The sequence below is a fragment of the Aethalodelphis obliquidens genome, unplaced genomic scaffold (genome assembly GCF_003676395.1).
Source record: "Aethalodelphis obliquidens isolate GAN/ISIS:26980383/991018 unplaced genomic scaffold, ASM367639v1 scaffold17, whole genome shotgun sequence".
In the NCBI taxonomy this organism is placed as follows: domain Eukaryota; kingdom Metazoa; phylum Chordata; class Mammalia; order Artiodactyla; family Delphinidae; genus Aethalodelphis; species Aethalodelphis obliquidens.
In genome coordinates, this window is record NW_020837961.1 from 29,316,122 (window position 1) to 29,328,490 (window position 12,369).

At 36.7% G+C, this 12,369-nt stretch overlaps 1 protein-coding gene across 3 annotated transcripts in view; it reads right to left on the reverse strand.

Annotated features, from left to right (window-relative positions):
- The window catches only part of LRBA (LPS responsive beige-like anchor protein), a 736,343-nt gene that overhangs the window by 659,346 nt on the left and 64,628 nt on the right, over positions 1-12,369 (reverse strand). For all 3 annotated transcript variants that reach the window (XM_027117137.1, XM_027117135.1, XM_027117138.1), the window contains exons 3-4: positions 494-725; positions 175-275 (exon numbers count right to left, since the gene is read on the reverse strand). In XM_027117137.1, the coding sequence (XP_026972938.1) occupies positions 175-275; positions 494-725 (333 nt within the window). The remainder of the gene's footprint in view (positions 1-174; positions 276-493; positions 726-12,369) is intronic.

Below are 12,369 nucleotides of genomic sequence, written 5' to 3' on the forward strand. Positions count from 1 at the left end.
AATAAAGATGTAAAAAAACAAAAAAGTTGCTGTAGGGGGCTAAATGCTATTCTAACTGATCTCTCCCCCTCAATTTGACATTCACCCCCTGTGCAACAATATCAATTTCTTAAAAGCTACTAATATGTTTGGGGAGGGGAACAGTTTCAAATATCAAAGAGTATTTAAGCTTACCCATTGTCCTTTATCTCCTTGAAGTTTACTGAAGAAGAGCTTTAGTTCTCGAACTGTCAAATTGTAGCTAGCCAGCACTCCCAACATGTCAACTAAAAGATCTGGAAACAAAGAAAGCAAAAAATAAAATAATAAAGCTACTTATATTTCTTGAAAGATTAAAATATATGGTGCTTACTTAACAGTTTGGACACTAAAGTTCCAGGTACATGTTAGATGTTCAATATTTATTTTAATAAATATTATTAAATAAGAAAAATAGAGTACTTAAGAATCAAACTTCATTTCTTCACAACCACTGTATTATGGAAAGTCATACCTGCTATCATACTGTCAACTTTTTCAATTTTCCCAAGCACTTTCTCAACAAGGCCTACTTCAGTGCAGATCTGAAGATTTCGTATGCTTTTCTTCAGAATGGCTGTAAACATGCTCCAGACTTCTGCTTGGCAAGTAACATCACATTTCTCTAATAGGTCCACCATACAGATGATACTCTCACCTTCTTGAATAATGAAATTCATTTCTAAATCAAATTGCCCTCCTACCAGCTTCCAGGGGCAGGGGGAAGGAGGGGGAAAAAAAAAGAAAACATTAAAAGCATTAGTACTTCTTCAATATAACTAGAGTACACTCCTAAGCTTTAGATTCACGTAACTATCCATATACATTCTTCTCTTCCCTGGTAGTCTAGTGATTAGGATTCAGTGCTCCCATACACATTCTTCTCTACCCCCTACAACAATAAAACGATCTTTAATACATACACACACACACACACACACACACACACACACACAAACACACACAGCTCTAAAAAAAATAAAGCTTCTAAAGAAATCTTCAAGTTAAGATAGCACAAAGTCAAGCGAGACTTAGAATATAAAAATGGAAGTATTTTCAACAAATGGAGGATGTTTAGGTAAATCACTACCACTGCCCTGATACTAATAAAGATCTAACTTAGCTCTATAATTGCTTCTAATTCAATGGTTCATTTATGAATTAGGTAATCTGTGAGCTACTCACAGCAACCTAAATATCCTTTGCTACTTATACATGTATGAGCTCACAGCGAAAATGAAAAGCTGAAAGAGGCTTAGAGTGGACACAAAACATGTAACTTTTACTTGTCAAATTCTTGGTTTACTACACCTATCCACTTTGATCCCCCCGTCAATAGTCAGGATAACCCAAACTTAGTCACACACTCAAAGTCAGTAATCAAGAAAATTTATTTCATTGATATTGCTATCAGAAAATCTACCCAGAGAAAGCTGTACTGACCTATTCCTACTCTGCCATCTCACCAATAGCATTCTCACAGAGGGAAAGTTTTTTAATTTTAACAAACCCCAATTGTTTAAAGGAATTAAAATACTTTTAGAATTACCTTTGCAGGCCTATCTTTTTTAACTAGATTTTTTTAAAGATCTCTGTCAGAACAGTTACATACATGATTCACCTACACTCCTGTCCTTCTGAATACACCTTCATTTTTCATTATGCTTTCCTAAACCTAAAAGGTAGGCAAGAATTAGGAGAAAGTGAATTGTACAAAACAAAATCCAACAGCTCATAAAAGAATAGGGACTACCTTGGTGACGCACCAGTTAGAACTCCGTGCTCCCAGTGCAGGGGACCCAGGTTCGATCCCTGGTCAGGGAACTAGATCCCACATGCATGCTGCAACTAAGAGTTCACATGCCACAACTAAGGAGGCCGCCTGCCACAACTAAGGAGCCCATCTGCCACAAGTAAGGAGCCGGCAAGCCACAACTAAGGAGCCCATGAGCCGCAACTAAGGGGCCTGCCAGCCGCAACTAAAGGAGCCCATGAGCCGCAACTAAGGAGCCCATCTCCCACAACTAAGACCAGGCACAACCAAATAAATTTTTTTTAAAAAAAGAATAATAGACATGACCACGTAGAGTTTACTTCAGAAAAGCAAAGATGGTACAGAACTAGGAAATCAATTAAAACTCCTTGCAGCCAGGGACTAATATGCGTCCCAGGTTCTGTCAAAGATACACACTGGCATGAGAAAGAAAAAATGGAAAAATGAAAAACAGGAGGCAGTATCTGCATGCAGGGAGATAAGAATTCCTAGCAAGCCCAGTCATAAAGGCTTTTGGGATTTCTAGGAAAGCTCTGGCAGAGATTCTAGTGTACAATTCTTTGCATAATCAGTAACATGCAGCATAAGGAGATGACAGATGGGTTTCTGCTAAAAGAGTCCCTTGGTGTGATTGGGCCAGTTCTCCTAGCTACATGGTCCTGGCTATGAAGTATACGTGCTTGGTTCCCTAAATGCTCCCCAAAATTCTGTAAGCTACATAAGAAGTGTAATAGAGATATTTTTTTTTGATTTTTTGATTATTTGTGACTATTTTTTGCTTGTTTTATCTTTAACTTTTTATTCTGAAATAATTCAGACACTCAAAAATTGCAAAATAGGGCTTCCCTGGTAGCGCAGTGGTTGAGAGCCCACCTGCCGATGCAGGGGACACGGGTTCGTGCCCCTGTCCGGGAAGATCCCACATGCCGCGGAGTGGCTAGGCCCATGAGCCATGGCCGCTGAGCCTGCGCATCCGGAGCCTGTGCTCCACAATGGGAGAGGCCACAACAGTGAGAGGCCCGCGGACCCGAAAAAAAAAAAAAAATTGCAAAATATACAGTTCCTGTATACCCGTTAACCAGCTTCCCCTAATGTGAATATATTACATCATCATAATACAGTCATTAAAACCAGGTACAATACTACAGATCTTACTCAAATATTGACACTGTCACACTAATGTCCTTTTTCTGATCCAGGATCAGCATCCCCTTAGTCTTCTCCAAACCGACACAGTGGCACAGGCATTCTTTGACTTTCATGAATTTGACACTTTTTAAGTGTATTTGTCAGTTATTTTATAGACTGTCTTCCAATCTGAACATTTCTTCATGTTTAAATTCAGGCTATGCATTTTTGGTAAAAATACCCCAGAAGTGATGTGTGTCCTTCTCGGTGTATCATTTTGGATGGTACCTGAAGCCAGTATGTCTCGCTATTGGTGAAGTTAGCTTTGATCACCTGCTTAAGGAAGTGTCTGTCAAATTTTTTCCATTTTAAAGTTACTATCTTTCACTTTTAAATTATTAAGCATTCTTGTAAAGAATACTTTGAGACTATACAAATATCTTGTTTCTCATCATACTTTTTAGTGTCCATCGATGGATCTTACCTGCAACTGTAAATACTGTGGCATAGCTAAATGGTGGTTTTATATTTCCATCAAACTTTCTACATTTATTAATTTTAAAAGACTTTCTTTAATAATAAAATACACCAAAAAAGCCAGCATTATGTCCACATAGGAAAATTGGAATGATTCTCATGAAAGTCAGAAATAACACTAGGATGCACTATCATTACTATCATTTGATATTATTCTGGAGATACGGAAGTCACATTTAGTCAAAAGGCAGCAACATGTATAAATATCAGAACAGAGGATTTAAATTCCAATTATTTTCAGATGATATGAGATATATCTGAAAAATTGAAAAATTACTATAAATGACAAAATGATTTGGTAATGAAACTAGTGATTACAGTTAACAATATGAATCAAGCTCAAAAGAATTATGCTAAATAGAAGCAAGCACCAATGACGACCTTAACAACTAGAAATTTATTCCACAGATATATTTACATACAAGAACTTTTAATAGAAAATAGAAGAAACAATACCTCCCCCAAAAAAACACATTATAAAGTAAAGTTGTGTTTAACCATATAATGGAATATGATGCAGCCACTGAAAAATGAGGGAGCTCCATTTGACAGAAAAAGATCTCTAAAATACATTGCTTAGTTGAGAAAACTGAAGTGGCAAAAAGCATGAGAGTGGGCTACAATTTGAGTGTAAAACATATACATACAGACATATGCCTAAGAACAATACACAAGAAACTAAATAGTGATTGCCTCTGAAGAGGTAACTGAGCATCTGGGGAACGAGGGCCAGGGGAGAGTTTGTAGTATACATACACTTTTGGACATCCTCCACACAGATCTGAATAGGTCAAAAACCTAGTTGCAGGACTTCCCTGGTGGCACAGTGGTTAAGAATCCGCCTGCCAATGCAGGGAACACGGGTTCAAGCCCTGGTCCAGGAAGATCCTACATACCGCGGAGCAACTAAGCCTGTGCACCACAACTACTGAGCCCGTGTGCTGCAGCTACTGAAGCCCGCACGCCTAGAGCCTGTGCCCCGCAACAAGAGAAGCCACCTCATTGAGAAGCCCGTGCACCGCAACAAAGAGTAGCCCCCGCTCACCACAACTAGAGAAAGCCAGTGCGCAGCAACAAAGACCCAATGCAGCCATAAATAAATAAATAAATTTATTATTTAAAAAAAACCTAGTTGCAACTAACTTAAGTTACCTTACCTTCCCCTTAACATTACTTACATCAATCTTTCATTTTGATGTGTGTTTATTACCATCAGTAACCACCCTTCCAAGAAGCTGTAGAATTAATTTTTGAAAGTAATTTCCAAAAAACCTCCAAATATTTCACCAGATTTTAAATTGAGTTTATACTGTGAGAGCAGTATCCAGACAGGTGTTTCAAATATTTCTCCATTGCTTTAAATATTATAAAATATGCCTTTCAAGGAGAAAATTGAGGACAGAAATTGGTACATACAAATATGTGGCATATTTGATATACTATATATATGCATATCTATTATACCTAAAAATCATGCACAGGGTCTACAGTATGTCACATTAACCCTTTCTAATAGTTATTTGAAACTGATCAACCTTCAAAACACAAATTTGTTTCCAATGACAGGGATCATAATCCAAGTCTAGGCACTGGCTAGTTATTATGTGAGCTGTAGTAATGGCTGTGCACTACAAAATGTAATCTTCCCAAATGTCACAGTAAATTATGAATATCTGAGCAGCCTAATGCACTTTACTAGCCATGAAATGTGAAAATGTAATCTTACTACCTTTTTTATGGTTGTATTTTTTTGAATAATGTAGCCTGGAAACTGATGTATAGTCTTTTTCTGCATTTTAGCATGATTTGGTCTCCTTTGCTATACAGAACGTTTTTCAAAACTCTCCATTTCAACATATTTTAGTCTTGGTCTGAACCTCATAAACAATTTATATAGCCACCTTCAGGGTGGCATAACATGCTTTCTATAGGTTATAGTTTAAATGTACAAGATTATAGAAATTTTAAAGTGTATTCAAAGAATCTAAATAAACCTTCACAAGTTTTGTATTAGGAGTTTAATTGGGCACAAAGATTATTTTCTTCACAACGGTTACATTAATTAAAGGCTTGAAGCTGAAATTAGTCATTAAACCTAAGTCACTTGTATTTTCAAAAAACCAAGAAACAAATATAGACCAAAAATAATTATTTTCTCTTCAAAAGATTTATAAAACTGGAAAGACTATCATACATAGAAAATTCTAATACTTCAAAGTAAAGCTATGTTTTCCCTGGAAACTTGCTAAATTTTTCCTCAAAGATGTAGCAGGAGTACAGTATAGCAGAAACTGGACAGAGGACAATCGCAGCTTATGCCCCTAACTAGATATTTCCTATATTTTGTCTAAGCCATCCAATTTTTGGTACTATGCTACAGCAGCCGTAGCAAACTGATACACCTCTGTATTCCCTAGGGTTCATTTTTGATGTTGCCTACTAAATATCCCAGTAAGGGTTCATGTAACTCTTTAAAAAGCCAGACCATGACCTAGAAACTGTGTTCAGCTTACCTCCTCCCAGCACTTTCATTTAATAGAGACAGCACTTCACTTTCCTTTCAGAAATAGTTCGGTAATTTGTTCTCAGTTTTTCAAAAATAAAAAATATATTGTTGAGGGACTTCCCTGGCAGTCCAGTGGTTAAGACTCTGCATTTCCACTGCAGGGGCACAGGTTCGATCCCTGGTTGGGCAACTGACATACCATGTGCCACATGGTGCAGCCAAAAAAAAAAAAAAAAAAAGCTGAGAACTAAGAGCTAAGCAAAGTCCCAGAAGGCAAGAGAGAGAGGCAATATGAAAGAGAGGTTGAGAGACATAGAGGATAATACGAGAAGGACAAACAACTGTTTAATAGAAAGGTCCAAAAGTAAAGGAAGGAAAGATGGTATATTCATCTATAATAACTGAGCCCTTTCTAATAGTCATCAATACTGTGAATCCTCCGAATTTGAACACAAAAAGCCCCAATTCTTACGCAAGATTTAACACTACAGATACTACACTAATGTAATCAGACTTATTTTGGTAATGTCAGGTCTACTTTCAGATCAGATATTTCCTGGATAGTAATATTTCTCTCTGCTGGAATTTTAATTTAAGTAAAGACAGCAAGGTGTTTCTCTCACTGCTATAGATGTAAGTAGAAATAATTATGAACTAGATGCAATACATGTAAGAAAAGGCAATAAGTTCATTATGCATTACAGTAATTATGACCCTTAGTAAAATGACATATCCCATCCAAAGAATTTCACACAAATATAAGAGTCTAAAATATATCCTAATTTTTAGGTACTGGCAATCAAATCTGCTATTTTAGGATCCAATATGAATTATAAAATACTTTCAACAGTAAGGGTTGGATTAAACAAATTTTCTTTTTAGCACTTCACTCTGATTCTCCCTTGTCCCTTCTAAAACTATGATTTTTAAAAACTATATCCAAGTCCTAGGAATTACAGAATATTTAGTCTAATACAAGAAATTTCTCATTTCAGAAAATTAGGTTAAATTTGCTATTCTCTACGATTGGCTTCTCACCTTCCTGTATCGTTTGAAGAACCGTATCTTAACATTTTCTTAAGACCTATCTCTTCTGAGACCCATTCTGACCTTTCCAGCTTACAATAAACCTGGATGACCCATATTATATTACCAATATTCAAATGTTTCTGACTATAACAATTTCATATGATTTAACCTAATATTTCAATCGTATCATACATTATTTTTTCATATCACAAATTTCAATCACCTTTCTTACAGATTTTTTTGATGTGGACCATTTTTTAAGGTCTTTACTGAATTTGTTACAATGTTGCTTGTTTTTTATGTTTTAGTTTTTTGGCCACAAGGCATGTGGGATCTTAGCTCCCAGACCAGGGATCAAACCTGCACCCCCTGCACTGGATGAAGTCTTAACCACTGGACCACCAGGGAAGTCCCCCACTTCTTCTTCAATTATTTCCCATAAATCTTTTCCACTCAAAAAGTATAAATGATGATCCCAGAAAACAGGAACCATTTCAAAAAATACTTTTTATCCTTTTTAATCTTAGCACTATGTTTGACATGTAATGGATCCTTAGTATATATACCATTAGGTTTAAATATTGTTTATTATTTTCATAATTTAAAAATTAAAGAAAGAAATTTGAGTTCTTACTAGATCCCAGTGCAATAAGCAAGAAACCTGAAGTCCTACTTCTAGTATCTTAATCTCTCTCCAAAAGATAAAGTAGGCACTAAAGTTTCAACAATAAAATAATGAAGTATTAAGATCCCTGAAAAAGCTCAACCCATTTCATGAAAGCATTTGTCCACATAAAGATCTGTACATGAATGTTTACAGCAGTTTTATTCATAATCACCAAAAACTGGAAACAATTCAGATGTCCATCAACTAGTAAATGGATAAACACATTGTGGTACAACCATACAACAGAATACTAATCAGCAATAATAAGGAACAAATTAGCAATACCATTAACAATATGAATCAATCTCAAAAACATAATACTAAGTCAAAGAAGCTAGACATAAAAGCTACATATTGTATGATTCCATTTATATGATGCTCTGGAAAAGAAAAAAGTATAGGGAAAGAAGTTAGATCAGTGGTTGCCAGGGGCTGAGGAAGGAGGGACAGAATTAATGACAGAAAAACATGAAGGGACTTTTCTGGGATGATAAAATTTTCAATATCTTGATTACAGTACTGGATACCCAAGCAAATCCATGTGTCAAACTTCATAAAACCGTACATCTAAAAAGAGTGAATTTTACTGTATGTCTTAGTAAACTATGGTTTAAAATAAATCTAAAAAAACAAGCTCAAGTCATTTATATCAAAGGTAAGAGAAAAGTAAAATCCACTGACTAGAGGCAACAATGTAGAATTCAGATGGAGAAGACACGGAATACAAGGAAATTAGAAGAGGTGAGCAGAAATTTTTAATCCTTAGCATTCTGTAATGTATACTACAATCACAAATACCCCAGGAAGAGTAAAAAGAATAGAATTATACCATAATCTCACAGTGAGACTGGTCTGGGCTTGGAGGCCTTACACTAATATATTAACAAAGATTATCAAGATTTTCTACAATCATAAAATTCCAAATATGCAAATTAAGAGAATTAAAGTAAACTCCATAAGGAACAATTATAACTTCCTGTCAGCCATTTAAAATTACTCCCTTTGAGTTTTTTGTCCTCCTTCTTCCACTTACTGTCTTTCAGGTCTTTCACTAATTTGTTAGAATGCCCAAATGCGTCAGTAGTTTCAGTAATATTACCAACACACTTATACTGATATAAAATTTCCATTTCTACTATTGTAACTAATCCTTACAAGAACGAGGTAAGTCATATATATCAATTATTTCACAGCTATTTATACAGGAACAAAAAGACTGTGTATTAATTCACAGCCAAAACTTCTAATCAGTCTATTTGACTCCTAGCCTTATGCTTTCCTTACATCTTCATTAATAATCCAACATTTAAGTTGGGTTTTCTAAAGTTTCTTTATATAGTGAGCTACAGTAAGTATTTGAAAAATTTGTGAACTTCACTATCTACAGGAAATTAGTCAAAATGCATGTCTGATAATAAATTATCATCTTTATAGTTTTTTAAATCCCCAAATGTACCAGAAAGTAGCAAATAACCTCTCCTCTCTCACTGTTCATTGTACCTTTCATAAGAATTAGAAATTTTCACTGTACTATGGCATGTATACAAAACCAGTATTAAGCAAAAAGTTTCTATGATTAAATAAGCCTGAGAAACACTGGATTAAACAAGGCGAGACACGTTTACACGATGAAATTCTCAGAGCTTTAATATGCCACTGTGCATTATAAATGTCAAAAGATGTATAACCAATGTATGGACTTCCCACAACTTATTTGACAATGAAACAAATCTCTTTTTTCTTTTAACTTTTTTTTTTTTTTGACAAGAGCTTTTCACAGTAATAGCATTCTTCAAAAGCTTTTCTGAGAAACACAGGATAATGTATTGTGTTCTTGAAGTTTATTGCTATGAATAATATGACAGAATTAACTATGTTTACACAAACATTTAGAAGGCCTTTCACATTTTTAGGTAAATGTTTTAAACTACCTACTTATTTTTCATAGGTTTCTTTTTACGATTTATAGAATTTAATAATTAGGCAAAGAAAGAGACATCTTAAATTAAGATTACTTCAAGGGAAAAGAAAATATGAGCAATCAAAATCCATCAAAATGAACCCCTATCGAGACTTCCCTGGTGGTCTGGTGGTTAGGAATCCACCTTCCAATGCTGGGGACATGGGTTTGATCCCTGGTTAGGGAACTAAGATCCCATATGCCATGGGGCAACTAAACCTGTGCACCACAACTACTGGCCCCACGCACCACAACTAGAGAGCTCTCACGCCACAACTAGAGAACCTGCACACTCTGGATCCCGCACACCACAACTAGAGAGCCCGTGTGCCACAACTACTGACCCCACATGCTCTGGAGCCTGTGCACCACAACTAGAGAGAAGCCCGTGCGCCGCAACTAGAGAAGACTGTGCACCACAACGAAGCACCCACACGCCACAACAAAAGATCCCTCATGCTGCAACGAAGACCCAATGCAGCCAAATAAATAAATAAATATATATATATATTTTTATTTTTTAATGAACCCCTATCCCTTCATGAACAATTCAGTCTAAAAGCCAAGCAAGACAGACATCTCCCACATTAAATTAGAGCTGCTCAGTGTGCCAACAGAGTTCAGCAGAAGTAACGTGTGATTTCCAAGGCTAGGTCATTGAGGACTTTATGGCTTCCCTTGTATCACTCATTCGGAGGAAAATCAGCCACCATGTCATGAGGATACTCAAGCAGCTCTGTGACAGACCCTCTTGGAGAGGAACAGAGGCCTCCCACCAATATTCAGCACCAACTTGCCAGTCACATAAGAAACCTTGGAAGCAGGTCCTCCAGCCTCAGTTAAGCCTTCAGATGACTGTAACCCCAGCCAACGTCTTAAACGCAACCTCCTAAGAGACCCTGACCTAGAACTATCCAGTCAGTCTGCCCCTAAATTCCTGACCCACAGAAACTGTGAGCTGATAAATGTTTATTACTGGGCTTGCCTGGTGGTGCAGTGGTTAAGAATCTGCCTGCCAATGCAGAGGACATGGGTTCGAGCCCTGGTCCAGAAAGATCCCACATGCCACGGAGCAACTAAGTCCATGCGCCATAACTACTGAGCCTATGCTCTAGAGCTCATGTGCCACAACTACTGAAGCCCGGGCACCTAGAGCTTGTGCTCCGCAACAAGAGAAGCCACTGCAATAAGAAGCCTGTGCACCACAATGAAGAGTAGCCCCCACTTGCCGCAACTAGAGAAAGCCCATGCACAGCAACGAAGACCCAACACAGCTAAAAATAAATAAATAAAATAAAATAATTTTTTTAAAAAAATGTTTATTACTGTTTTAAGTTGCAAGGTTTGGGGATAATTTGTTACACAGCAATAAATAATTGCAAATCAAACAGTTAATAGCAGTTGGGGAAAACTTTTTTACCCTATATATTTCTGTGCTTTTTTTTTTTTGAATCCTAATACAAAATAAAATAAATAATAATTATTAAAAATACAAAACAATAATAGCATATATATATTGAGTGACCACTGTGAGCTAACATAAAAATACAAGTAATAAAAATACAAACTATTACTAATAACATAATATAAAACAATAATAACATACATGGAGTGATTACTGTGAACTATGCACTGTGCCAAGCACTTTACATGAATTATCATTTTTAATTACCACACACACACAAAAAAAAACCAATACCACCACTACAATATCTCCACTTAATAGATGAGGAACTAAAACATAAGTAACACACAAACTCACAAGGTGGATGAACCAGGGTTTCACTTGATAAAAATAAAACAGGTATAGCTGGAGTAGCTTTTTGCCCTCTACCTTCTTCCCTCCCTAGAACACAGACATGATTCCCAGAGGTACAGTAGCCATCTTGCTATCATGCGGCTTACAAGCATAAGGACAGACAAAACGCCAATACATTAAGAATAGTAAAAGGGGGACTTCCCTTCACAGTGGTTAAGAATCCACCTGCCAATGCAGGGGACACGGGTTTGAGTCCTGGTCCGGGAAGATCCCACATGCCACGTTGCAACAAAGCCCGTGCGCCACAACTACTGAGCCTACACTCTAGAGCCCGCGAGCCACAACTACTGAGCCTGCGTGCCACAACTACTGAAGCCTGCATGCCCTAGAGACTGCGCGCCAAACTACTGATCCCACATGCTGCAACTACTGAGGCCTGCACACCTAGAGCCCATGCTCTGCAACAAGAAAACCACCACAATGAAAAGCCTGCACACTGAAATGAAGAGTAGCCCCCGCTTGCCGCAACTAGAGAAAGCCCACATGCAGCAACGAAGACCCAATGCAGTTAAAAAAAAAAGAACAGTAAAAGGAAAGGCATAAAGTATGTAGCTCTTGAAGCATTATTAAGTAGAACCACTAGTGCCAGCAACTGCCTGCTTCCAAACCCCTTGTTATGTGAGAAAAATAAAACCTATATTTCATGAAATTGCTATTAGATGTGTATTCTGCTACTTTCAGCAGAACACAAACCTAACTAATATAAAGAGGTTCAACAAATGGTGCGTAAATGAATGAGTGGGTTTTCAGAAAAAGCTATCTTGTTTAGCCACACAACAAAAACTTTGTTTTTAATATGATTCAAAAGCGTGTGTTTTAATTTAAGCGACTACAATTCATTTTGTACCTTAGAAAAATTCTTTCTATCACAAAATGATAACCAAACACAATTAAACTGAATACACACAACAGAAGTAAAAACGATGAACAG